Source organism: Triticum urartu, chromosome 5A (assembly GCF_056163025.1).
Source record: "Triticum urartu cultivar PI428250 chromosome 5A, HENAU_Tu73, whole genome shotgun sequence".
Classification (NCBI taxonomy): Eukaryota; Viridiplantae; Streptophyta; class Magnoliopsida; order Poales; family Poaceae; genus Triticum; species Triticum urartu.
In genome coordinates, this window is record NC_141877.1 from 654,211,605 (window position 1) to 654,238,895 (window position 27,291).

General features: G+C 50.0%; 4 protein-coding genes across 4 annotated transcripts; 2 read left to right on the forward strand and 2 right to left on the reverse strand.

Moving 5' to 3' along the window:
* The first annotated feature begins 422 nt into the window (after nucleotides 1-422).
* On the forward strand, nucleotides 423-1,820 carry LOC125511412 (Ribosomal L5P family protein). Its single transcript, XM_048676775.2, has 3 exons — nucleotides 423-753; nucleotides 860-1,060; nucleotides 1,235-1,820. Exons 1-3 carry the CDS (start codon nucleotides 460-462, stop codon nucleotides 1,565-1,567), a joined length of 828 nt encoding a protein of 275 aa, XP_048532732.1. The 5' UTR covers nucleotides 423-459; the 3' UTR covers nucleotides 1,568-1,820.
* A 5-nt stretch (nucleotides 1,821-1,825) lies between these two features.
* On the reverse strand, nucleotides 1,826-4,871 carry LOC125511411 (putative polygalacturonase). The gene is made up of 6 exons (XM_048676774.2): nucleotides 4,726-4,871; nucleotides 4,344-4,628; nucleotides 3,239-3,359; nucleotides 2,971-3,145; nucleotides 2,770-2,840; nucleotides 1,826-2,648 (listed from the first exon to the last, which is right to left on the reverse strand). Exons 1-6 carry the CDS (start codon nucleotides 4,750-4,752, stop codon nucleotides 1,966-1,968), a joined length of 1,362 nt encoding a protein of 453 aa, XP_048532731.1. The 5' UTR covers nucleotides 4,753-4,871; the 3' UTR covers nucleotides 1,826-1,965.
* Nucleotides 4,872-6,470: 1,599 nt separating this feature from the next.
* On the forward strand, nucleotides 6,471-6,878 carry LOC147973804 (ethylene-responsive transcription factor RAP2-6-like). Its single transcript, XM_087524795.1, has one exon. It carries the CDS (start codon nucleotides 6,471-6,473, stop codon nucleotides 6,876-6,878), a length of 408 nt encoding a protein of 135 aa, XP_087380921.1.
* A 6,053-nt stretch (nucleotides 6,879-12,931) lies between these two features.
* Nucleotides 12,932-13,534, reverse strand: LOC147973805 (uncharacterized). The gene has a single exon (XM_087522254.1). It carries the CDS (start codon nucleotides 13,523-13,525, stop codon nucleotides 12,932-12,934), a length of 594 nt encoding a protein of 197 aa, XP_087378380.1. The 5' UTR covers nucleotides 13,526-13,534.
* Between the last annotated feature and the right edge of the window lie 13,757 nt (nucleotides 13,535-27,291).

Sequence of the window (27,291 nt, forward strand, 5' to 3'; positions counted from 1 at the left end):
TAGCGGAACATGGTTAAAGTTGTTAAACTTGCAAAGATTGGATTTTTAACTGCACTATTGCCATCATTCTATTATATCAAACCCCGTCTACCAAACAAGTTTTTATGAAAGGGGATTGGAAACTTGGGAATGTGAGGGGAATTGAGGGGATTGGGTGGAAGGAAGGGATTCATCAAATCCTCCCGGATCCCCTCCTCCCAAAACTTCTCAAATCCCCTTGTACCAAATGAGGCCTGATGAAAATCGGAAGGGGAACCCTTTTTTGTTACCAAAAAAGAAGTCGTTTGGGCTGACGGACAATTTGGCCCAGAAGTAACGGGCCCAGTGTAATGATCACTTTGCCTTATCGGAGGCCCAGTTGGAGTGAGAGTGAGCGTCCAGCCACACCCATTTTGCCTTATCTCGTCATCCATAAAGCCCTCTCCACTCTGCCATCCCCGCTTCTCCCCGCACGCTCCGATGGCAGCCACGGCGGTGACCCTGCCCACCTCCTCGCCGGCGCCCTTCCCCGTCGCCGCCCCCTCCGCCCGCCGCGGCCTGCAGCTCCTCCGCTCGCCGGTCCCCCGCCGCGCCATCCGCGTCGCCGCCTCCGCCGCGACCGAGGCGCCGCCCAAGCCGCCGCCGGCCACGCCCTCCGGCATCATCCTCGTCGACCCCGCCGAGGCCCAGAAGGTGCACCGCCTCAAGACCGTCTACGACACCAAGGTCATCCCCATCATCACCGAGGAGTTCGGCTACACCAATGTCCACCAGGTACCCCCTCTCCTGCTCTGCTCTGCTCTGATGAACCGATCCCATTTCTTGAGTCGTAGATTGGCCTGTTCGGTAGTGGTTTCTTGATTTTTATTGGTTCTGGTAGGTGCCCAAGCTTGAGAAGATTGTGGTGAACTGCGGGCTGGGGGTGGATGCGGGGAACAACAAGGGTCTGGAGGCCGCCATGAAGGACCTCGCCTCCATCACCGGCCAGTACCCCGTCAAGACCAAGGCCAAGAACTCCGTCGCCAGTTTCAAGATCCGCGAGGGCAACACCATTGGTATCGCCGTCACGCTCCGCGGCAGGGTGAGCCCTCTCTGTCGAACTCTCGCACTTGCACTTTGATGAAATGCACACGAGACACAATGACAGATTGGTATATGAAATTGTTAGCAGTTTGGAATCTTGCATTTGAGTTAAGCTGTAGTATCAGCGATAGTTGTCGATTAAGGGGCTCAATTCCACATTTGGTTGATGCAGGTCATGTTCAACTTCTTGGATAGGCTCATCAACCTTGGGCTCCCTAGGACCATGGACTTCCTAGGTGTCAACCCCAACAGCTTCGATGGCCACGGCAACTACACCATTGGCCTCCGCGACCAGGGCGTGTTCCCGGAGATCCCCTACGAGGTGGGCGGTAAGAAGAACGGTATGGACGTCACCATTGTGACCACCGCCAAGACCGACAACGAGGCACAGAGGCTGCTCGCGCTCCTCGGCATGCCATTCGCCGAGAACATCAAGTCGGACCAGTTCAAGAAGAAGAGGTTGAAGCGCCATCACTTCATGAGCAAGGGCAGGGGAAGAAAGTGAAGATCAGGCGGCGTTTGAGCTTTGTTGCTTCCCACTTTGTCAATTGTCATCCTTTTGCATAGTTTGGTTTAGATATTGGATATCTGATGATCCTTTTGCTGTCTGTTATTACTTGCTGTTCATGTTGTAACTACTATTCCCTCCGTAAACTAATATAAGAGTGTTTAGATCACTATTTTAGTAATCTAAATGCTCTTATATTAGTTTACAGAGGGAGTACTACAGAACAAAATGGAAAGTTTTGCTTTGGTCAGGCTATTCGTTTTGGGAGTTCATTGCATTGCACACATATACTTATTCTACAACATTTTTCAAACTGCTGCTTGACTATACTAAGACTCAGAGTACATCATCTCTTTGGTTCAAGCCCTGATGGCTATAGCACACCACATAATATATCAGTAGGTACATTTGGGCAATTCTGGCGGACCAATGACGAGCTCTTCCTCTGGGAATGTGCAGGGCTTGCCCTCTGCCCCAAGCTCTGGGCACGGCTCCGGCGAGACGCCGGATGCCACTCCTTGGACGTCGGTGCAGTTCCATTGCAGCTTCTTGGCCTTGGGAGCGAGCTGGGCGGTAATGTTGGACATGCATATCCCCGTGTAGGGGTCGTTGGGGATGCCCTCCATCCTGCCGGCCATGGTCACGTTCTCGGCGAACACGTCGCGGTAGTTGATGCCGGTGACCTCAGGCAGCGCCTTGGGGTCTGACGAGTTGTCGGGGTGCTGGCCGTAGTTGCCGGTCATCCAGAAGACCCACTTCATGGTGTGGAGGCTGAGGCGGCGCACGAAGACGTCCCTGACGAAGCCGCCCCTCCCCACGCCGGACTTGATCCTGACGGCCGACTCGGTGTCGATGGCGGTGTTGTCCTCCACGCGCACGTCCTGGATGCCGCCCGACATCTCGCTGCCGAGCGCGATCATGGCGCTCGTTGGGGAGATGCAGGTGAGCCTCCTGACGACGATGTGCTGGCTCGGCATGTTGAACTTAATGCCGTATTCATCCCAGCCGCTCTTCACGGCGATGCAGTCGTCGCCGGACACGATGTAGCAGTCCTCGATCTTGACATGAGACGAAGAATCTGCACAAGCAATAACAGTTCACAGGCATTCAGATTCAGAAACACATTCAAGATTCTCATGAAGAACGCTGGTGGATAGTATGGATAGTTCATCATACTGAAAGCGTGACTGATCTACTACCTGGGTCGATTCCGTCGGTGTTTGGCGAGTGGACCGGCGCGAGGATCGTGACGCCGCTGATGGTCACATTGCTGCTCAACACAGGACACGCCAGCAAGGTGAGCACGACGGATACATGGTCAAACAACCAAGCTATCTACTACGATCAAACTAACATTGTGTGTGTGCGTGTGGATTCAGAGAGAGATGGTGTTTTCTTACGTGCAGTAGGTGGGGTGGAGGTTCCATGAGGGCGCGTCGACGAAGGTGACGTTGGAGATGATGATGTCGCGGGAGTAGAGGAGCTCGAGCAGGTAGCCGCGCGTGTAGTCGAGCTGCTTGGCGTGGAACTTGTCCCACCACACCTGCCCCTGCCCGTTGATGGTGCCATTGTAACCTGCAAAACGTTTTTCGGTCAGGTCTCTGCTGCTGCTACCGGTACAGCAGTAGAATTTTACTCGTCAGTTTGTAATGTAATGATCCATCTTACCGGAGATGGTGACATCGGTGAGGTTGGATCCGCCGATGAAGTTGCTGTACCTCGGGCCTGGCTCGTCCCTCCCTCTCCCGTAGGACGGCAGCGCCGCTATCAGCGGCCAGTCTTCCAGGTCCTGCACGAACGAGTAGGTTGGGTTTGGATTCAGAAATCAGTCAGATGATCACGAGATGGATGCAAGCGACAGAAGCATAAACACGGGGCGATTCGTCAAGGGCGTCAGATCACGGGATGAATGCAGCCAAAGAAAGGTACTGAATGAGACGGCGATGGCACGCATGGAATTTTCAGAGAGGCTCTCCTGTTTTTCTCTGGTTCCCACGGACACGAGTACCCGATAAGCACATCAATGCCGTCTGACCTCGTGGTCAAACGGTCCATGCTAGTACTACTACCAGTAAGCAACTTTTGTGTACATGTTCCCATTCAATAAGCACCAACTGACTCGGTTCTGTCATGACTCATGGTCATGGCAATTGGCAACCACCGGTGCGGTGAGGAGCGAGGACATGGTGGGCGGCCGGGTTTGTTTGTCCCAGCAGATTAATCAAGCGCCGAAATGTTACGGTCTCCTGCCCTTAAGCCATACTAGCTTGAATCTAGAGAAAAACAAAACAGGCATGTAATGGTGGCATTTAGCAAGCTAGTAGGAGTAGTAATTAGCATCCTATCCTATTACTCCCTCTGCAAACTAATATAAGAGTGTCTAGATAACTAAAATAATGATCTAAACGCTCTTATATTAGTTTACAGAGGGAGTACTTATGTAGGGTAGGGCTGGCATCAATCCGGCATCAGGAGCAGGGAGACGACCGATGATGGCCACGGAAAGGCCATGCCTAGAAAGGAAGCGAGCGACAGTGGTCATGGCGATGGCAGGGGGCCCCCAAACCAGTAGCCGCCGCCCACTCTGTCCCTGGACCTTCCTCCCTCCCAACGCAAGCGGCCAAGCGCCTTTCCCACCGGCCCCGTGCTGTCTCGCCCGTCACCAGTAGCCCCCCGCCCCGCATCGTGCCACAGTAAGCACGTTATGTAGCAATTACTACCGGTAATTAATCCCACCAAAGGGTAACTGAAGAAGATCGGGATGGATAATCACCTGGGAGGCGAGGATCTCGGTGCCGCGGTGGAGGAAGAGGGTGAAGTGGCTGGTGAGGTTGAAGGGCCCCGTGAGCCACCGCCCCTCCGGCACCACCAGCGCCGCGCCGCCGTCGCCCGCGCGCCTGCCCAGGTCCGCCACGGCCCGCGCGAACGCCGCCGTGTTGAGCGTCCTCCCGTCCCCCACCGCCCCGTAGTCCGTGACCCTCCGCACGTGCTTCCGGCACCCCGGCGACGCACCAATGCCGCCCGCGCACAGCGCCATCGCCAGCAGGACCACCGCCACCTGCAGGAAGGAAGGAAGGAGCCGAGCCCATCCGTCAGTCCCGATCCGCGCCGAGCAAAACCGTCGTAGAGACGGACGGGATTAGATGGCTGCTTACCTGAAGCGCCGCTCTCCGTGCGGCCATGGCGACTGAATTGGGAAAAGGGATGTGGATGGGACGGCGAGGAGGAGGCGGCGAGGTTTATATAGAGGCAAGGGCCCGCTTCATCTCGCTGCCTAGTCCGCCCTTCGTAAATGCATGCCATGTTTTGGGCCGGACGTGGCAACGGGCGGGCGAGTGCTGCGCGGCGCACGCGTACGCGGTCCGGTCCACCGGGGTCAAAGGCCACACACACACAAGTGCAAGTGCTTGCGGTTAAAGCGGCCTGTGGCAGCGCACGCGTCCTGCCCAAGCGATTTGTTCGGGGTCGGGACCTCACCACCACCCCATCATCCATGCTGATCTGAGCTGCCTTGCAAGGGGAAGACACCCGAATCCATGGGAGATTCTTGTCTTACAAATGGTTGTATTTAGACGGTCTAGATACAATCATTTTTAGTACAAGTATTTTCAAATGAAAGGAGTACTATATTTGGACGCTTTCGAATGGAGGTTATAATAGATTTCCTGTTTTTGAGAGACGACGGTCTATTTCCATGTTTTCGGCCATTCAATTCTTTGGTGGGTGTTAATTAAATTTATGAAACGCTAATGTACCTGATGACAGGTTGTATGGGAAGGCTCTGCCTAACTTGCATTGCATGAGCTCACCACTGGTTTTGGCTTGGCACGAGTGGCGTGTGAGGTTCGGGTCATCATGAGTTGCGCCATGGGGGTCACCTTGTTTTCGGTTTCGTGCCCCGTTGAATGACGGACGACAAATGGTCTATTTAGCGTTCTTCTACAATGTCAAACATGTACTTCTTCCAGTCCTTTTTACTCTACATATTAGAATTCTCTAAAGTCAAACTTCATAAAGTTTGACCGTATTTATATAAAAAAATATCAACATTTGCCATGCTAAAGTTATATAATATGAAATTTTAAGTCATGACACATCTAGTGGTATTGATTTCAGATTGTGAATGTTAACATTTTTTTCTATAATGTTGATCAAACTTTACGAGGCTTGACTTCAGTCAAATCTTTTATGTGACTAAAAAAGACCAGAGGGAATATGTATAGTTTCTCTTCGTAGCTCTTCGTTAGAATCAGAGCTGCACTGTCTCGGCGGACCCACGTGGTCGTAGCCGGTGTCAGAGGACCTCGGGTAATTTTCTCGCTATGTGTACTATATAAGGCACATGTACTGGTGTGACACCGGTAAAATTAGTCAATGGACACCGGCCAGAGCCAGCAACACGGTGTACGAGCAGGCCCATCTAATATTAATAGCCCATGCAGCGGCGATGCCGTCACTCACGTAATGCAAGTTTCTTTTTGGGGGAAACTCACGTAATGTAAGTACTTTGGGTATTAGAGGTTTGTGTACGTGGGCCTCCAACCTGCTGGCTTCTGGTGTGTTCGCGTTATTTCCTCGGAGCATCTCCAACAACAGCATAACAATTTCATGCCCAATAAAAATTATAGCGCGTCATTGTAGCATTTTTATTGCACCGGGACCAACATTGCTTTAGAGCATCTTCAAAAGACGCGCGCGTGGTAAATTGGCTTTTTAGCATGCGCGGGACGTTTTCGTGCGTTCCAGCGGTGGCAAAAAACTAGCTCGAGCGGGAAACGATTGCGCGCGCTGGGGAAAATACGGCAGCTCGCGCACTACATTTGACGCGTCTATAAATTGCAGCGCCCTCTGCCGCTCTCTCTATCGCCCTCTGCCGCCGACACACCACCACCGCGCCACCATGCCGCCTTGCCGCCGGGGAGGTACGGGCTACCGCGGCGTCTGCGTGCGTCCGTCCGGTACCTACTCCGCCGAGATTCGGTCGGGCGGCGGCATGTGGCTCTGTCTCGGAACCTTCGACACCGCCCAGGAGGGCGCCCGCGCGTACGACGCTGCAGCGTGGCGCCTCCTACGGTCCCGTCAGGACATGAACTTCGCCGACGTGTCGACGCGGGAGCGGGCACATGAGTTGGCGCATTTCCCGCGGCTTCTCACCGACGAGGGTCGTCGCAAGCACCGGAGGCGGGAGCGTCGTCTCTGGCTGGCCGAGATGGACGAGCAAGCCATGGCCCGTGGAGCCATCGCTTCCCGGAAGACACCAACGAGGAACAGTTCTTCGCCCAGAGGAGGGCGAAAAGGACGAAGATGAGGGAGGAGCGAGCCGCCTATCGCGAGGACGAATGAACTATGAACTATCGAATCATAGTAGAAAAAACAGATAAAATATAGCGCGCCTGCTGGAGCGGCTCGACGCGCTTTAATTTACGGCAGACGGCGCTGTATTCTGACTTTTAGCGCACGACGCGTTGCGCGGCTGTTGGAGATGCTCTTAGCAAACGCCAAAAAACACGCGCCCAAAAAAGCACCAGTGCAAATTGTGAAGCGCGTGCAATCCGGACCCCAAAATATGCAGCACGCGACAACATTTTTCAGTGCGTGCCCAAAACTTTTTAGCGCGCGCAATATTTTATAGCATCTGTTGGAGCTGTTCGACGCCCAAAAAATAAACTTTTAACACGTGGATCTTTTTTTGGGCACATATTGGAGAAGCTCTCACAAGCTCGCGCTAGCCCTATCGCCGCCCACCTCTATGCGCAACAGTGTCGCCTTGCCAGACTCGCTTAGATCACCAGAAAGAAAAAGGTACGGCAAGAGAACCCCTTGATCTATTTTAAGTGCGTGTCTCTATTTCTCACAATTTGTATTTCCCAAACACTGAAACACCCAACAAGAGTTTCAAATCATAAGGATGTTACAATTACACATTGGATTACTGTGTTTTTTTCGGGAGATGTCCATGTCTGTTTGAGAATAGGACTACTAGGATATTTCAATTTTTATGCCGATACAAATTTGTTTGAGAATTAAATTATTTTGAGTTTCCAAAATTTGGGACTGCATATCATTTTTGCCGATCATCCTTGGTTTCATTGTTTGGAGTTTTTATGCTTTACTGTTTGAGACTACGGTTTTTAATCCCATGACAATGAATATTTTAGTTTATGAAACCATCAGTTTGTAAAGCTACTGCTAAAATGGTGACGTGTTTGGCAATCAAAATAGTGATCTAAACGCTCTTATATTTTTTTACGGAGGGAATATGTAGTAATGTCTTTGACCACCACTAGAGTCATTTGCTGTTTTTCTCAGTTTTTAAAACAAAAGTCCTGATTTTTTTAATACAGCAAAAATACCATAGTTTTGTGGATACTATGGCTTATAATACTACACTGATTTTTTTTCGTGGAAATACTGCAATCTTAACTAGAGGCAAACATCTCAAAGTATTTGAAACCATAGTTTTTCAAAATAGTATTCTTGCAATATATTGCAACCAAGCACACCCGAAGTTTGATATTTTTATGTATAGCATTATATGTGGCGGAGCTTGACAAGAATCTATGGGGGGCAATGACCAAAATTTTTTTAACCAACCGCAACAAAATTTAACCAGCGCCAGCGGCGACCATAGTTGAGAAAAGAGACACGTAAAGCACTCAAGTCCCGAGCACCGAGCAGGCTCATGTAGTCGTGTTCGTGTGATAATGCCGGTGATGGGCTTCTGGCCTTGTACGTGTATGTGGATATGGAACGGTTACTATCTAATAAAACAAATTGCAATTGGGCTGGGGCAATGGCCCCCTTAGAGTTCTACATAGCTCCGTCGATGTATATGTTTCTATGCATATATGATGTACAATATAATGCTATTTTGGGTCCGCCCCCCTCTCGTCACAGATTAGTTCTGGCCATGGGCCGCCCGGCCCGAAAAAGCCTGGCCCGACCCGGCCCGACGCTGCTCCCGGACCGGGCCTGGGCCTAGGTTTTGAGCCCGAAGACTAGGTCGGGCCGGGCCTGGGCCCGCTATTTATGTCATTTACTGAAGAGGCCCGGCCCGAGGCCCGAGGCCCGACGTGTTTTTTGCTGTGATGGGCCGAGCTCAGGCCTGAAAACTAGGCCCGACGGCCACGCCGGGCCGGGCTCGGGCCTGAGTTTTCTACCTCGGGCTTGGTCAGGCCCGGCCCGAAGCCCGGCCCGACGGCCGGGCCGGGCCGGGCTGGGCTCGGACCTGAGTTTTCTACCTCGGGCTTGGTCAGGCCCGGCCCGAAGCCCGGCCTGGCCCGGAGGATGGCCAGGTCTATCACAGATGTTGAGAGTTTGGCATAGATCTTGATGTGGCTCCATGCACACGTTACGGGATATGAGTTTGCGTCCGCGGTCGTTTGTGGCAAAGTCGGAGTCGCCTCCTCAAGGAAAATGGATGGCAATGATGCCTGTTCAGGGAGACCTGATGACTATAACCCCAGTGTGCTTCTTCAAGACTTTCTTTGTAGTGGTTTGTTGTGGAGTTCTTGTGTATGTTGTTCAACGGTTTATGATGTCTTTTCTTCTAATTTACCGTTGATTATGTTTTTTTAATTAATTGATGAATAATGTTTTTTTGCCTCCGCTTCAAAGCAAGAGACAACAATTCTCGCTACTTACTCCCTAAGGTAGGTTCCTCTAGAAGCTAATGACCCTTCTTATTTTAGCCCACTTAGAGCATTACTAGTAGAACCTCTAAACCCTCAAACCCTTGTAGCAGTTTTAAGGGTTGAGAAGTGCCACTTTTTGACCCTTTTAAGGGTTGGAAAACAGGGGCAAAGACTAGAATCCTCAAACCCAACCCTTAAACTGCTTTAAGGGTTGGATTTGAGGGTTCTAGTCTTTGCCTCAACCCCAACCTTTAAAACTATCATTTGATATATCACACATTTCATCATATGACATATCACAAATTCCATCACATTTGACATAAAACAATAATCATTCTAGTTATTACTACAACACCGAATAAAACAATAATCATTCAAATTATTACAACAATGTTTGAGCAAATTACACGAATTGTTCGAATCAAATAGGACATAGAAAAGTAAAACAAAGATACATCATGGGCCAATGCGCCGCCCATCCAACTGCCAGTGGTGCTCTATTAGATCATCCCGGAGCCGACCATGAGTGATTGCATCCTCAATCTCACGATGTGCTTGAAGAAAAGCGTGTATGCGAGAAGGATTTCTTTCCGGTTGCACACGGGTACCAACATTGTCATAGAAACAAGGGAGGTTTAACCCTCTTTCATCCTCTAGGATCATGTTGTGTAGAATCACACAACATTTCATGATGTTCATCAAGGTTTTTTTGTCCCAAAACCGAGCTGGACCACGAACTATGGCAAACCTTGCTTGCAAAACACCGAAAACTCTCTCAATATCCTTGCGGCCTGCCTCTTGTGCCTTGGTGAAATGAGCCTCTTTTCTTGTTAAGGGCACCCCATTTTTCTCCTTGATGGACTTCACAAGAGTTGCCCATTCGGGATAGATGCCATCGGTGAGATAGTATCCCATTGAGTACTCATTGTCCATGATTTTGTAGTTGCAAGCTGGAGCATCCCCAGAAATTAATCTTTTGAACAAAGGAGATCTATTGAGGATATTGATATCATTGAGTGTTCCCGGCAACCCAAAGAATGCATGCCAAATCCATGTGTCCTGAGATGCTACAGCCTCAAGCACAATGGTAGCATCACGGCTTTTACCGCAATACATTCCGTGCCATGCCTTTGGGCAATTTTTCCACCTCCAATGCATGCAGTCAAGACTACCTAGCATCCCCGGCCATCCCCTTTTTTCATTCATTTCCATTAATCTCTTTGTATCTTCCTCGTTTGGTGCCCGAAGATACTGCTCATCGTACAACCGAATGACCAACTTGGCAAACCTACGGACTAACCCCGTGGTTGTATCTTGCCCAATGCGAAGATACTCGTCGGTATAATCCGCGGGTATGCCATAAGCGAGTACCCCCATTGCCGCCGATATCTTTTGATATGCACTAAACCCCATGATACCGGCGGCGGATCTACGACGTTTAAAGTAATAGGAGGCGGCCTCACAATCGTTGACAATCTTCACAAACAAACTACGCCGCATTCGGTACCTTCTGCGGAAGAGACGAGGAGGGTATGTAGGTACCTCCGCGAAGTAGTCTTCCATCAAATGCTCGTGTCCGAGAGCGCGGTTCCGGTAGATGGTGACTCGCCCCATCTTCGACCCTCTCCTCTGATCCATCAGCCTCACGCAGTTTTCAAAGGATTGCACGTCGATGAGGAGGCTCATCATCTCAACGTCGTCGTCTTGCAACAACTCGTCGATGTCCGAATCGTCGGATGACGACCAACCCGACGAATCGGACAATGAGTCCATGTCGTTGTTGTTCACCTCCATCTACACAATACAACAAACAATAAATTGTGAGTGCCAACAATGAATCAAAAAGGAAAAAAATAAAACAAAAAGGAAGAACAGAAGCAGACCTGCGGGTTGGGGGCGGGCGACGGCCGACGTCGAGGGGAGGCGGGGGTGTCTGGCGCGACGGCTCAAGGAGGCCGGCCTGCCTCTGGCCTCTGGGGGGGCGGGAGGCGACTGGGGGGGGGGGCGGGGCCGAAGGCTGATGCGGGCGGGCGGGGGCGGGGCGCTGGGGTGGGAGGCGGCGGCGCGGGAGGCCGGGGGGCGGGGCTTGGGAAGGGGCGGCCGGGGGCCGGGGCGCGGGGCGGGAGGCGGGGGGCGTCGAGGGGAGGCGGGGAAGGGCGGATCCGACGGCGGGGAGCGTGGCGCATGGACGGGACGGCGGCGGCGTCGAGGGGAGGCGGGGGGTCGGCCGGATTGGCGGCGAGCGACGGCCGGCGGCGCGGGAGGCCGGGAGGCGGGAGGTTGGGAAGGGAAACTTCCCTCTCGCGCGACGGGGGAAGGGAGTGCGGGCTGGGGTCGAGCAGCCCCCTCCAACCCTCACTTCTACGGTTCGAAATTGGGTTTGAGGGTTGGACCCTTACTTTTTTTTGAGGGTTTGAGGGTTTAGGGGTTCTAGTCTTTGCGTTTTTTTGTTGCAACCCGCAAAAAAGCGGTTATTTATGAGGGTTTGAGGGTTTAGGGGTACTACTAGTAATGCTCTTAGGACATCTTCAATATGAATCCTCAAACCTTCCGCATCCATCTAAATCGAGCGGTCCGGAGGCCGCAAGCCATCCATCAATGTTTATCCACTGATCAATCCGGGTGTACGTTTTCCCGCAAACAGGAAGTAAAATAGGATGCTTTGCGTGAGTCCGAACACCCACCACATAGGACTCCAACACCCCAGACCCACCCAGAACTAAGGCGGAGCCCACACATTTGGAATTGGACCCACTGTTTTCGAGGACCCCCTTTTTTCTCAACCCTCTTCGCTATCATCCTGCCGCTCTCCACCCCATTCCCACCATTTTCGTCGTCGCCACCGCCGCATGAACCCGTATAAAAAGTTGTGGAATCCAGGCTGCTAACAATGTACCTTCCTCTTCTCGCCTCCCTAATCTGTTGTGTTTTGTTACTCCCTCGTTCCATCTATATAGGGCCTAATGTGTTTTTTAAGACCGCCTTTGACTACTGACAAGATTAATAGTACATGATATGCACAATGTGAGAATTTTTGTCTAAAAGAACCACCAGACCAATGAAATCGACAAAAAAGACCACCTCTAGATAAATTTGACAGAAAAGACCACCCCACCCGTGACGGCAGGCGCGGCAGCCGACACGTGGTGCCTACCGCCACGTGGGCAGGCGACAGCACCTGCCGCCACAAAGCAAGGCGGCAGCCCGCGTGCCACAGCTAGCCAGCAGCTGCAACGGAACGGCCGCATGCACGTAGTCCCTGCCGCCTAGTGGCGTGGCGGCAGGACTGTTCCTGCATGCTGCGATGATGCATGTCGTCTGTGTTTCGTTTTGTCTGCCTTTTGTTTCGTCTGTGTTTCATCTCTTTTAGAGCAACTCCAACGGGCCGACCCAACAGACATCGATTTCGTCCGCTTTTTATCCGTTTGGGTCGGCCAGACGGACACGGATGCCCGCTTCCGCATTTGGTTCGGCACCTGCGCCCAACGCTGACCTGCGACCCATTTTAGACGGCGCCACAAAAATGAACGCATGCATATTTAAAAAAAGAGAAACTACATTAATTAAACATTAAAGCCGGCCACGAAGGCCAGCGAGAGTCCACGCGTCCACATTTGCATTTAAAAAAGATAAAACAACCTAAATTACGAGGCGGCGCGCTGCCCTAGGCGTCGTCGTCCTCGTCCTCGGGGTCCGTGAGGTCGATGAGCGTCGGCGCCAGCCCGGCCTAGGCGAATGCCGTGTTCCAGAGTGCTGCCATGTCGGGCAGTGCCGGCGCAGGCAGTGCCGGAGCGGGGGGCTGTGCGGCCGCCTGTGCAGCCGCGGCCTGGTGCGCCTCCTCCTCGACCTCGCGCGCCTCCTCCTCGAGGTCGCGCTCGAGCATCTCCTCGTACTCGCCTTGCCGGCGCTCCTCTGCCAGCTGGCGCTGGCGCCACATCTCGAGGTAGGCCTGCTCCTGCACCGGCGTCGCCCCCAGCCAGATCGGTGGCGCAGACACCCACTCGCGCACCACTCCATTCCAGGAGAAGCGCGCGATGGGCTCGGGCTCGGGCTCCGGCTGCGGCTCCGGCTCCGGCTTGATGGGGGACGGCGGGGCCACCGGCGGCACCACGCTGTCGCCCGCCGCGGAGAGGGCAAGGGCCTGCGCCATTGCCGCCTCGTAGCGGGCCTCCTCTTCCGCCTCCGCCGCCTCCGCTCTGCGTCGTTCGTCCTCTTCGCTCTCACGGTAGACGGCCGCAAGGGCCGCCTGGTAGGCGTCCTTCGCCGCCTGGTCCTCCTCGCGGACGACCAGCGGCGTTGGCCTCCGGTCGACCTCGCGCATGCCCCGGCGCCTCGCCTCCTCGTGCTCGAAGGCGAACCACCTCACCCAGTTGGGCAAGTCGGTTGCGTAGGCGTTGTCGCGGCGCTGCTCCGCCGTCAGCAGCGCCCGCCGGTGCCGCACCTCCTCCGCGTGAGCACGAGCCGACCGCGGCGCCGCCGACACTGCGATCTTATCTGGATCCAGATGCCAGTCATGCGGCAGCGTCACGTAGGGATACGGCAGCTGACGCGCTGCCTCTGCCGGCGAGGCACCGGCGGGGAAAGGGGTGGCGGGGGACTTGCCCTTGGCCTTGCTGCCGCTGGCGCCGGAGAAGAGGCCCATCGTCGCTGTGGTTGCGGTGGCTAGGGTTTGCCGGCGACGAGGGAGTAAGGGTGGGCAGATGAGGACGGCCCCGCCGCACGGTCGGCTTAAAAAAGGACGAGCGCCGTCGCTGACGCGTGGGCCCGTCGTCATAAATTAAGCTGACCGCGTGGGCAGCGGGTAGTTGGACGACCGCCATGTGGGGACACGGCGGACAGCGAGAAGGCGCGCGGAGCGTCCGTTCGGCGTCTCCGCCGACGCATTTAGGGTGCAAATTTGGGCCGCAAATGCGTCGGCGCGGACGCGACGCGGACGTGATTTGGATTTGGGTCGGCGCGTTGGGCCGCCACTTTTGTCCGCGCCGACCCAAACGGACGCAGGCGGACGAAATGGGTCGGCCCTTTGGAGTTGCTCTTAATGCCATAGATTTACGCCATTTACCGTTCGTCTGCTTTTCGTCTACCTTTCATTTTGTCTGCCGTGATTCATCTTTTTTAATGCCACAGATTCATATGCTTCCTTGCTGTTGATTTATACACATACGGTTCACTGTTTTTTGCAAATAATAACCATTTATTTACAAATAATAATATGAGCCTCCGTCACAGACCTCGTCGCGGACCTCATCATCGGCCTACTCGCGCCGGCCTCAACGCCCGACGGAACATCACCTCCGCCGACCTCATCGTCGGCCTACTCGCGCAGGCCTCATCGCCCGACGGACCTGTTGGGTTTCGTAGTAATTTCAAAAAATTTCCTACGCACACGCAAGATCATGTGATGCATAGCAACGAGGGGGAGAGTGTTGTCTACGTACCCAACGCAGACCGACTGCGGAAGCGATGACACGACGTAGAGGAAGTAGTCGTACGTCTTCACGATCCAACCGATCAAGCACCGAAACTACGGCACCTCCGAGTTCGAGCACACGTTCAGCTCGATGACGATCCCCGGACTCCGATCCAGCAAAGTGTCGGGGAAGAGTTCCGTCAGCACGACGGCGTGGTGACGATCTTGATGAACTACAGCAGCAGGGCTTCGCCTAAACTCCGCTACAGTATTATCGAGGTATATGGTGGCAGGGGGCACCGCACACGGCTAAGGAATAGATCACGTGGATCAACTTGTGTGTTCTAGGGTGCCTCTACCTCAGTATATAAAGGAGCCAAGGGGGGAGGGGGGCGCCGGCCAGGGAGAGAGGCGCAGGAGGAGTCCTACTCCTTCCGGGAGTAGGACTCCCCCCCCCAATCCTATTCCAACTAGGATTCCCAAGGGGGGAAAGAGAGAGAGGGGGGCCGGCCACCTTCTCCTATTCCTAATAGGACTAGGGGAGGGGGAAGTGGCGCAGCCACCTTGGGCTGCCCCTTTCTCCTTTCCACTAAGGCCCATGAAGGCCCATATGGCTCCCGGGGGGTTCCGGTAACCTCCCGGTAACCCGGTAAAATCCCGATTTCACCCGGAACACTTCCGATGTCCAAACATAGGCTTCCAATATATCAATCTTTATGTCTCAACCATTTCGAGACTCCTCGTCATGTCCGTGATCACATCCGGGACTCCGAACAACCTTCGGTACATCAAAATGCATAAACTCATAATGAAACTGTCATCGTAACCTTAAGCGTGCGGACCCTACGGGTTCGAGAACAATGTAGACATGACTGAGACACGTCTCCGGTCAATAACCAATAGCAGGGCCTGGATGCCCATATTGGCTCCTACATATTCTACGAAGATCTTTTATCGGTCAGACCGCATAACAACATATGTTGTTCCCTTTGTCATCGGTATGTTACTTGCCCGAGATTCGATCGTCGGTATCCAATACCTAGTTCAATCTCGTTACCGGCAATTCTCTTTACTCGTTCCGTAATACATCATCTCACAACTAACATATTAGTTGTAATGCTTGCAAGGCTTATGTGATGTGTATTACCGAGAGGGCCCAGAGATACCTCTCCGACAATCGGAGTGACAAATCCTAATCTCGAAATACGCCAACCCAACATCTACCTTTGGAGACACCTGTAATGCTCCTTTATAATCACCCAGTTACGTTGTGACGTTTGGTAGCACCCAAAGTGTTCCTCCGGTAAACGGGAGTTGCATAATCTCATAGTCATAGGAACATGTATAAGTCATGAAGAAAGCAATAGCAACATACTAAACGATCTGGTGCTAAGCTAATGGAATGGGTCATGTCAATCAGATCATTCAACTAATGATGTGACCTCGTTAATCAAATAACAACTCATTGTTCATGGTTAGGAAACATAACCATCTTTGATTAACGAGCTAGTCAAGTAGAGGCATACTAGTGACACTTTGTTTGTCTATGTATTCACACATGTATTATGTTTCCGGTTAATACAATTCTAGCATGAATAATAAACATTTATCATGATTATAAGGAAATAAATAATAACTTTATTATTGCCTCTAGGGCATATTTCCTTCAGTCTCCCACTTGCACTAGAGTCAATAATCTAGATTACACTGTAATGATTCTAACACCATGGAGCTTTGGTGCTGATCATGTTTTGCTCGTGGAAGAGGCTTAGTCAACGGGTCTGCAACATTCAGATCCGTATGTATCTTGCAAATCTCTATGTCTCCCACCTGGACTAGATCCCGGATGGAGTTGAAGCGTCTCTTGATGTGTTTGGTCCTTTTGTGAAATCTGGATTCCTTTGCCAAGGCAATTGCACTAGTATTGTCACAAAAGATTTTCATTGGACCCGATGCATTAGGTATGACACCTAGATCGGATATGAACTCCTTCATCCAGACTCCTTCGTTTGCTGCTTCCGAAGCAGCTATGTACTCCGCTTCACATGTAGATCCCGCTACGACGCTTTGTTTAGAACTGCACCAACTGACAGCTCCACCGTTTAATGTAAACACGTATCCGGTTTGCGATTTAGAATCGTCCGGATCAGTGTCAAAGCTTGCATCAACGTAACCTTTTACGGTGAGCTCTTTGTCACCTCCATATACGAGAAACATATCCTTAGTCCTTTTCAGGTATTTCAGGATGTTCTTGACCGCTGTCCAGTGATCCACTCCTGGATTACTTTGGTACCTCCCTGCTAAACTTATAGCAAGGCACACATCAGGTCTGGTACACAGCATTGCATACATGATAGATCCTATGGCTGATGCATAGGGAACATCTTTCATATTCTCTCTACCTTCTGCAGTGGTCGGGCATTGAGTCTTACTCAACTTCACACCTTGTAACACAGGCAAGAACCCTTTCTTTGCTTGATCCATTTTGAACTTCTTCAAAATTTTGTCAAGGTATGTGCTTTGTGAAAGTCCAATTAAGCGTCTTGTTCTATCTCTATAGATCTTAATGCCTAATATGTAAGCAGCTTCACCGAGGTCTTTCATTGAAAAACTTTTATTCAAGTATCCCTTTATGCTATCCAGAAATTCTATATCATTTCCAATTAGCAATATGTCATCCACATATAATATCAGAAATGCTACAGAGCTCCCACTCACTTTCTTGTAAATACAGGCTTCTCCGAAAGTCTGTATAAAACCAAATGCTTTGATCACATTATCAAAACGTTTATTCCAACTCCGAGAGGCTTGCACCAGTCCATAAATGGATCGCTGGAGCTTGCACACTTTGTTAGCTCCCTTTGGATCGACAAAACCTTCCGGTTGCATCATATACAACTCTTCTTCCAGAAATCCATTCAGGAATGCAGTTTTGACATCCATCTGCCAAATTTCATAATCATAAAATGCGGCAATCGCTAACATGATTCGGACGGACTTAAGCATCGCTACGGGTGAGAAGGTCTCATCGTAGTCAATCCCTTGAACTTGCCGAAAACCTTTTGCGACAAGTCGAGCTTTGTAGACAGTAACATTACCATCAGCGTTAGTCTTCTTCTTAAAGATCCATTTATTTTCAATTGCTTGCCGATCATCGGGCAAGTCAACCAAAGTCCATACTTTGTTCTCATACATGGATCCCATCTCAGATTTCATGGCTTCAAGCCACTTTGCGGAATCTGGGCTCACCATCGCTTCTTCATAGTTTGTAGGTTCATCATGATCTAGTATCATGACTTCCAGAACAGGATTACCGTACCACTCTGGTGCGGATCTTACTCTGGTTGATCTACGAGGTTCAGTAGTATCTTGATCTGAAGTTTCATGATCATTATCATTGGCTTCCTCACTAACTGGTGTAGGTGTCACTGAAACAGTTTTCTGTGATGAACTACTTTCCAGTAAGGGAGCAGGTACAGTTACCTCGTCAAGTTCTACTTTCCTCCCACTCACTTCTTTCGAGAGAAACTCCTTCTCTAGAAAGGATCCATTCTTGGCAACGAATGTTTTGCCTTCGGATCTGTGATAGAAGGTGTACCCAACAGTTTCCTTTGGGTATCCTATGAAGACACATTTCTCCGATTTGGGTTCGAGCTTATCAGGTTGAAGCTTTTTCACATAAGCATCGCAGCCCCAAACTTTAAGAAACGACAACTTTGGTTTCTTGCCAAACCACAGTTCATAAGGCGTCGTCTCAACGGATTTTGATGGTGCCCTATTTAACGTGAATGCGGCCGTCTCTAGAGCATAACCCCAAAACGATAGCGGTAAATCAGTAATAGACATCATAGATCGCACCATATCCAGTAAAGTACGATTACGACGTTCGGACACACCATTACGCTGTGGTGTTCCGGGTGGCGTGAGTTGCGAAACTATTCCACAGTTTTTCAAATGTACACCAAACTCGTAACTCAAATATTCTCCTCCACGATCAGATCGTAGAAACTTTATTTTCTTGTTACGATGATTTTCAACTTCACTCTGAAATTCTTTGAACTTTTCAAATGTTTCAGATTTATGTTTCATTAAGTAGATATACCCATATCTGCTTAAATCATCTGTGAAGGTGAGAAAATAACGATATCCGTCACGAGCCTCAATATTCATCGGACCACATACATCGGTATGTATGATTTCCAACAAATCTGTTGCTCTCTCCATAGTACCGGAGAACGGTGTTTTAGTCATCTTGCCCATGAGGCACGGTTCGCAAGTACCAAGTGATTCATAATCAAGTGGTTCCAAAAGTCCATCAGTATGGAGTTTCTTCATGCGCTTTATACCGATATGACCTAAACGACAGTGCCACAAATAAGTTGCACTTTCATTATCAACTCTGCATCTTTTGGCTTCAACATTATGAATATGTGTATTACTACTATCGAGATTCAATAAGAATAGACCACTCTTCAAGGGTGCATGACAATAAAAGATATTACTCATATAAATAGAAAAACCATTATTCTCTGATTTAAATGAATAACCGTCTCGCATTAAACAAGATCCAGATATAATGTTCATGCTCAACGCTGGCACCAAATAACAATTATTTAGGTCTAATATTAATCCCGAAGGTAGATGTAGAGGTAGCGTGCCGACCGCGATCACATCGACTTTGGAACCGTTTCCCACGCGCATCGTCACCTCGTCCTTTGCCAGTGCCCGCTTATTCCGTAGTCCCTGTTTCGAGTTGCAAATATTAGCAACAGAACCAGTATCAAATACCCAGGTGCTACTACGAGCTCTAGTAAGGTACACATCAATAACATGTATATCACATATACCTTTGTTCACCTTGCCATCCTTCTTATCCGCCAAATACTTGGGGCAGTTCCGCTTCCAGTGACCAGTCTGCTTGCAGTAGAAGCACTCAGTTTCAGGCTTAGGTCCAGACTTGGGTTTCTTCTCCTGAGCAGCAACTTGCTTGCCGTTCTTCTTGAAGTTCCCCTTCTTCTTCCCTTTGCCCTTTTTCTTGAAACTAGTGGTTTTGTTAACCATCAACACTTGATGCTCCTTTTTGATTTCTACCTCCGCAGCTTTCAGCATTGCGAAGAGCTCGGGAATAGTCTTGTTCATCCCTTGCATATTATAGTTCATCACGAAGCTCTTGTAGCTTGGTGGCAGTGATTGGAGAATTCTGTCAATGACGCAATCGTCCGGAAGATTAACTCCCAATTGAATCAAGTGATTATTATACCCAGACATTTTGAGTATATGCTCACTGACAGAACTGTTCTCCTCCATCTTGCAGCTATAGAACTTATTGGAGACTTCATATCTCTCAATTCAGGCATTTGCTTGAAATATTAACTTCAACTCCTGGAACATCTCATATGCTCCATGACGTTCAAAACGTCGTTGAAGTCCCGATTCTAAGCCGTAAAGCATGGCACACTGAACTATCGAGTAGTCATCAGCTTTGCTCTGCCAGACGTTCATAACATCTGGTGTTGCTCCAGCAGCAGGCCTGGCACCCAGTGGTGCTTCCAGGATGTAATTCTTCTGTGAAGCAATGAGGATAATCCTCAAGTTACGGACCCAGTCCGTGTAATTGCTACCATCATCTTTCAACTTTGCTTTCTCAAGGAACGCATTAAAATTCAACGGAACAACAGCACGAGCCATCTATCTACAATTAACATAAACAAGCAAGATACTATCAGGTACTAAGTTCATGATAAATTTAAGTTCAATTAATCATATTACTTAAGAACTCCCACTTAGATAGACATCCCTCTAATCTTCTAAGTGATTACGTGATCCAAATCAAGTAAACCATAACCGATCATCACGTGAGATGGAGTAGTTTTCAATGGTGAACATCGTTTATGTTGATCATATCTACTATATGATTCACGCTCGACCTTTCGGTCTCCGTGTTCCGAGGCCATATCTGCATATGCTAGGCTCGTCAAGTTTAACCTGAGTATTCTGCGTGTGCAAAACTGGCTTGCACCCGTTGTAGATGGACGTAGAGCTTATCACACCCGATCATCACGTGGTGTCTGGGCACGACGAACTTTGGCAACGGTGCATACTCAGGGAGAACACTTCTTGATAATTTAGTGAGAGATCATCTTATAATGCTACCGTCAATCAAAGCAAGATAAGATGCATAAAAAGATAAACATCACATGCAATCAATATAAGTGATATGATATGGCCATCATCATCTTGTGCTTGTGATCTCCATCTCCGAAGCACCGTCATGATCACCATCGTCACCGGCGCGACACCTTGATCTCCATCGTAGCATCGTTGTCGTCTCGCCAATCTTATGCTTCCACGACTATCACTACCATTTAGTAATAAAGTAAAGCATTACATCGCGATTGCATTGCATACAATAAAGCGACAACCATATGGCTCCTGCCAGTTGCCGATAACTCGGTTACAAAACATGATCATCTCATACAATAAAATTCAGCATCATGCCTTGACCATATCACATCACAACATGCCCTGCAAAAACAAGTTAGACGTCCTCTACTTTGTTGTTGCAAGTTTTACGTGGCTGCTACGGGCTTAAGTAAGAACCAATCTCACCTACGCATCAAAACCACAACGATAGTTTGTCAAATAGACTCCGTTTTAACCTTCGCAAGGACCGGGCGTAGCCATACTTGGTTCAACTAAAGTTGGAGAGACAGTCGCCCGCAAGCCATCTCTGTGCAAAGCACGTCGAGGGAACCGGTCTCGCGTAAGGTTGGTCCGGGTCGTCTCGTCCAACAATACCGCCGAACCAAAGTATGACATGCTGGTAGGCAGTATGACTTGTATCGTCCACAACTCACTTGTGTTCTACTCGTGCATATAACATCAACATAAATAACCTAGGCTCTGATACCACTGTTGGGTTTCGTAGTAATTTCAAAATATTTCCTACGCACACGCAAGATCATGTGATGCATAGCAACGAGGGGGAGAGTGTTGTCTACGTACCCAACGCAGACCGACTGTGGAAGCGATGACACGACGTAGAGGAAGTAGTCGTACGTCTTCACGATCCAACCGATCAAGCACCGAAACTACGGCACCTCCGAGTTCGAGCACACGTTCAGCTCGATGACGATCCCCGGACTCCGATCCAGCAAAGTGTCGGGGAAGAGTTCCGTCAGCACGACGGCGTGGTGACGATCTTGATGAACTACAGCAGCAGGGCTTCGCCTAAACTCCGCTACAGTATTATCGAGGTATATGGTGGCAGGGGGCACCGCACACGGCTAAGGAATAGATCACGTGGATCAACTTGTGTGTTCTAGGGTGCCTCTACCTCAGTATATAAAGGAGCCAAGGGGGGAGGGGGGCGCCGGCCAGGGAGAGAGGCGCAGGAGGAGTCCTACTCCTTCCGGGAGTAGGACTCCCCCCCAATCCTATTCCAACTAGGATTCCCAAGGGGGGAAAGAGAGAGAGGGGGGCCGGCCACCTTCTCCTAGTCCTAATAGGACTAGGGGAGGGGGAAGTGGCGCAGCCACCTTGGGCTGCCCCTTTCTCCTTTCCACTAAGGCCCATGAAGGCCCATATGGCTCCCGGGGGGTTCCGGTAACCTCCCGGTAACCCGGTAAAATCCCGATTTCACCCGGAACACTTCCGATGTCCAAACATAGGCTTCCAATATATCAATCTTTACGTCTCGACCATTTCGAGACTCCTCGTCATGTCCGTGATCACATCCGGGACTCCGAACAACCTTCGGTACATCAAAATGTATAAACTCATAATGAAACTGTCATCGTAACCTTAAGCGTGCGGACCCTACGGGTTCGAGAACAATGTAGACATGACCGAGACACGTCTTCGGTCAATAACCAATAGCGGGACCTGGATGCCCATATTGGCTCCTACATATTCTACGAAGATCTTTTATCGGTCAGACCGCATAACAACATACGTTGTTCCCTTTGTCATCGATATGTTACTTGCCCGAGATTCGATCGTCGGTATCCAATACCTAGTTCAATCTCGTTACCGGCAAGTCTCTTTACTCGTTCCGTAATACATCATCTCACAACTAACATATTAGTTGTAATGCTTGCAAGGCTTATGTGATGTGTATTACCGAGAGGGCCCAGAGATACCTCTCCGACAATCGGAGTGACAAATCCTAATCTCGAAATACGCCAACCCAACATCTACCTTTGGAGACACCTGTAATGCTCCTTTATAATCACCCAGTTACGTTGTGACGTTTGGTAGCACCCAAAGTGTTCCTCCGGTAAACGGGAGTTGCATAATCTCATAATCATAGGAACATGTATAAGTCATGAAGAAAGCAATAGCAACATACTAAACGATCTGGTGCTAAGCTAATGGAATGGGTCATGTCAATCAGATCATTCAACTAATGATGTGACCTCGTTAATCAAATAACAACTCATTGTTCATGGTTAGGAAACATAACCATCTTTGATTAACGAGCTAGTCAAGTAGAGGCATACTAGTGACACTTTGTTTGTCTATGTATTCACACATGTATTATGTTTCCGGTTAATACAATTCTAGCATGAATAATAAACATTTATCATGATTATAAGGAAATAAATAATAACTTTATTATTGCCTCTAGGGCATATTTCCTTCAGGACCTTCACCGCCGCGGGTCTCATCATCGGCCTCCTCGCGCCGGCCTCATCGCCCGGCGGACCTGCTCCATCGCAGGCCTCATCGTCGGCCTCTTCGCACCGGCCGCAGGCCTCGACGGGCGTTGAGGCCAGTGCAAGGAGGCCGACGATGAGGCCTGCGTCGGCGAAGGTCCACCGGGCGATGATGTCGGCGTGAGAAGGCCGACGATGATGTTGGGGAACGTAGTAATTTCAAAATTTTCCTACACACACGCAAGATCATGGTGATGCATAGCAACGAGAGGGGAGAGTGTTTTCTACGTACCCTCGTAGACCATTCGCGGAAGCGTTATATCAATGCGGTTGATGTAGTCGTACGTCTTCACGATCCGACCGATCCAAGTACCGAAAGCACGGCACCTCCGAGTTCTGCACACGTTCGGCTCGGTGTCGTCCTCACCTTCTCGATCCAGCAAGAGGGGCGAAGTAGTAGATGAGTTCCGGTAGCACGACGGCGTGGTGACGGTGTTGGTGAAGAACAATCTCCACAGGGCTTCGCCTAAGCACTACGAAAATTAGGACGGAGGATAAACTAGAGGGGACGGGGTTGCCGGCACACGGCTTGGTGTTTCTTGATGTGTCTTTGGTGCTAGCACTACCCCTCTATATATATGTTGAGCCCCGGGGTCGAAACTTGGAGCAAAAGCCTCCTCAAAGTCGGTTTTGCCCGAAAGGCAAGAGTCCCACTCGGACTCCAGGACCAAACGCCACAATCCTTGGCATCTGGCCCAGACGCCATGGGCCTCGGCGTCTGGCCCAGGGCTGGACGCCAGGGTCTCCGGCGTTTGGCCCCCTGGCCTCCGTAAAACTCCTTTTGCACCGACTTATAGCCCCATGGGCCTGACCCCTTGGCCAAACCATATCATCCAATATATGAATATTTACCTCCGGACCATTCCGGAGCTCCTCGTCATGTCCGTAATCTTATCTGGGACTCCGAACAACATTCAGTCACCAACATACATAACTCATATAGTACTATATCATCAACGAACATTAAGCGTGCGGACCCTACGGGTTCGAGAACTATGTAGACATGACCGAGACACCTCTCTGGTCAATAACCAATAGTGGGACCTGGATGTCCATATTGGCTCCTACATATTCTATGAAGATCTTTATCGGTCAGACCGCATAACAACATACGTTGTTCCCTTTGTCATCGTTATGTTACTTGCCCAAGATTCGATCGTCGGTATCTCAATACCTAGTTCAATCTCATTACCGGCAAGTCTCTTTACTCGTTCCGTAATACATCATCCCGCAACTAACTCATTAGTTGCAATGCTTGCAAAACTTATAGTGATGTGTATTACCGAGTGGGCCCAGAGATACCTCTCCGACAATCGGAGTGACAAATCCTAATCTCGAAATACGCCAACCCAACATCTACCTTTGGAGACACCTGTAGAGCCCCTTTATAATCACCCAGTTACGTTGTGATGTTTGGTGGCACACAAAGTGTTCCTCCAGTAAACGGGAGTTGCATAATCTCATAGTCATAGGAACATGTATAAGTCATGAAGAAAGCAATAGTAACAAACTAAACGATCAAGTGCTAAGCTAACGAAATGGGTCAAGTCAATCACATCATTCTCCTAATGATGTGATCTCGTTAATCAAATGACAACTCATGTCTATGGTTAGGAAACATAACCATTTTTGATCAACGAGCTAGTCAAGTAGAGGCATACTAGTGACTTTATTTGTCTATGTATTCACACATGTATTATGTTTCCGGTTAATACAATTCTAGCATGAATAATAAACATTTATCATGATATAAGGAAATAAATAATAACTTTATTATTGCCTCTAGGACATATTTCCTTCAGATGAGGCCCGCGACGAAGCAAGTCGCCCGGGCGATGGGGCCGGCGCGAGGAGGCCGACGATGAGGCCCCGGCGAAGGTCCACCGGGCGATGATGTCGGCGCGAGGGGCCCGAGGCCTGCGACGGCGAAGGTTCGCAGGGCGATGAGGCCGACGCGAGGAGGCCGGCGATGAGGCTGGCAGCGGTGAAGGTCCGTCAGGCGATGATGTCGGCGCGAGAGGGCCGTGGCCGGCGGCGGCGAAGGTCCGCCGGGTGATGACGCCGACGCGAGGAGGCCGACGGTGAGGCCTGCGGCGGTGATGTTTCGCCGGGCGTTGTGGCTGGCGCTTGGAGGCCGACGCTGAGGCCTGCGGCGGCAAAGGTCCGTCAGGCGATGAGGCTGGTGCGAAGAGGCCGACGATGAGGCCCACGACGGAGGAGGTCCGCCAGGGGATGAGGCCGGCGCGAGGAAGCCGACGATGAGACCCGCGAAAGTGAAGGTCCGTTGGGCGACGAGGCCGGCGCGAGTAGGCCGACGATGAGGCCTGCGGATGTGACGTTCCGCCGGGCATTGAGGCCGACGACGGGGCTCACGACGGAGGCTCGAATTATTATTTGTAAATAAATGATTATTATTTGCAAAAAATATGGACTGCATGTGTGGAAATCAATCACATGAGGCATATGAATCTGTGACATTTAAGAAGACAAAACGCGGCAGACAAAATGAAATATAGACGAAACGCACACGAACGGTAAGAAACATATGAATCTATAGCATTAAAAAAACGAAACACGAGAGACGAAAACATAGACCAAGCAAAACAAAACACAGACGACGTGCGGCATCGTAGCAGCATGCACGCCGCCACGCCACTAGGCGGCAGGGACTACCTGCATGCAGCCGTTCCGTTGGCTGGCTGTGACGCGCTAGCTGCCGCCTTGCTTTGTGGCGGCAGGTGCTGCCGCCTGCCAGTGTGGCGGCAGGTGCCACAGTTGAGATTGTCTCTTCTCTCAATTTTATTCAGAGGTGGTTTTTTTTGTCAATTTCGTTGATCAGATGGTCCTTTTAGACAAAAATTTACAATGTGAAAATTATATCATTGAAAACTCCTTTCACACACGAATTTAATGGTGTGCTTTGTGTAAGTTGCACGTTATATATTGTTGCTCTAATATTTGATCAAAGTTAGTCTCGAAAAACGCATTAGGCCCTATATAGATGAAAGGAGGGAGTAGATTAATTATCCGCCGTGCGCAGCAGAGAATCACAGAACCGACATAATCTTGCTGCCTGATCCGCCCTCGCCCTTCGTAAATGCGTGACATATTACTACCATACTAGTGATTGGGGCGCCATCCTGTGGCGCCGCTTGAGAGAAAGCTGTGCGCATATTTTTATTTAAAAAATAAATAAAATCTTGGCCTCCCTCTAAAAAAATCTCAAAAAAAAGTTAATCCTCACCTTCATCTAAAAAAGAAAAAAATTACCACAATAACCTACCAGCGAGTGCCACTTTACATAACCCACCATTTTAAAAATATCAGAGGTCCTCATCTCCATCTAAAAAAATACATTTTAAAAAATAATCCACACCTTCATTTAAAAAAATTGCAAAAGATTTCTCACCGCGACCAACCAGCTTGCGCCACGTGGCATAGCTGGTTGGCCGCCTTTCACGCGTAGCTTAATGATTTTAATTTTGACCCCGTCAGACGTGGCAACCGGCGACTAGAGCGCGGCGCACGCGGCCGCGCTCCACCGGGGGTCAAAGCTCACGCATGCTCCTACGACTAACTCCAAGTGCTTTGCCGTTATGATATAAAGCGGCCAGTGCACTGCACGCGTTGTGATTGTTTGGGGTCGGGACCTCATCCATGGTGATCTGATCAACTGGTTTGCCTTGCGAAGGGAAGACATCCAAGGGGGAGATCTCTCAATGGCGGAGTATGGTCTAGAGAAGAGTGCAAGCAAGCTGCGTGACATGTGGAAAATATGAAGAAGAATCTGGGTATCAGTGCACCCTATATGAAAAAAAAGCAATACAGAAAAGTTCAAAAAATTCCGAATCTTTTTTGATATCAAACATGATCAAATATTGTAGTCGTATAGAAAATCTCGTTAGAGAATGACTTTTGTTGCATCCTAGATCAAAATTCGGCAAAAAACGCTATATACAT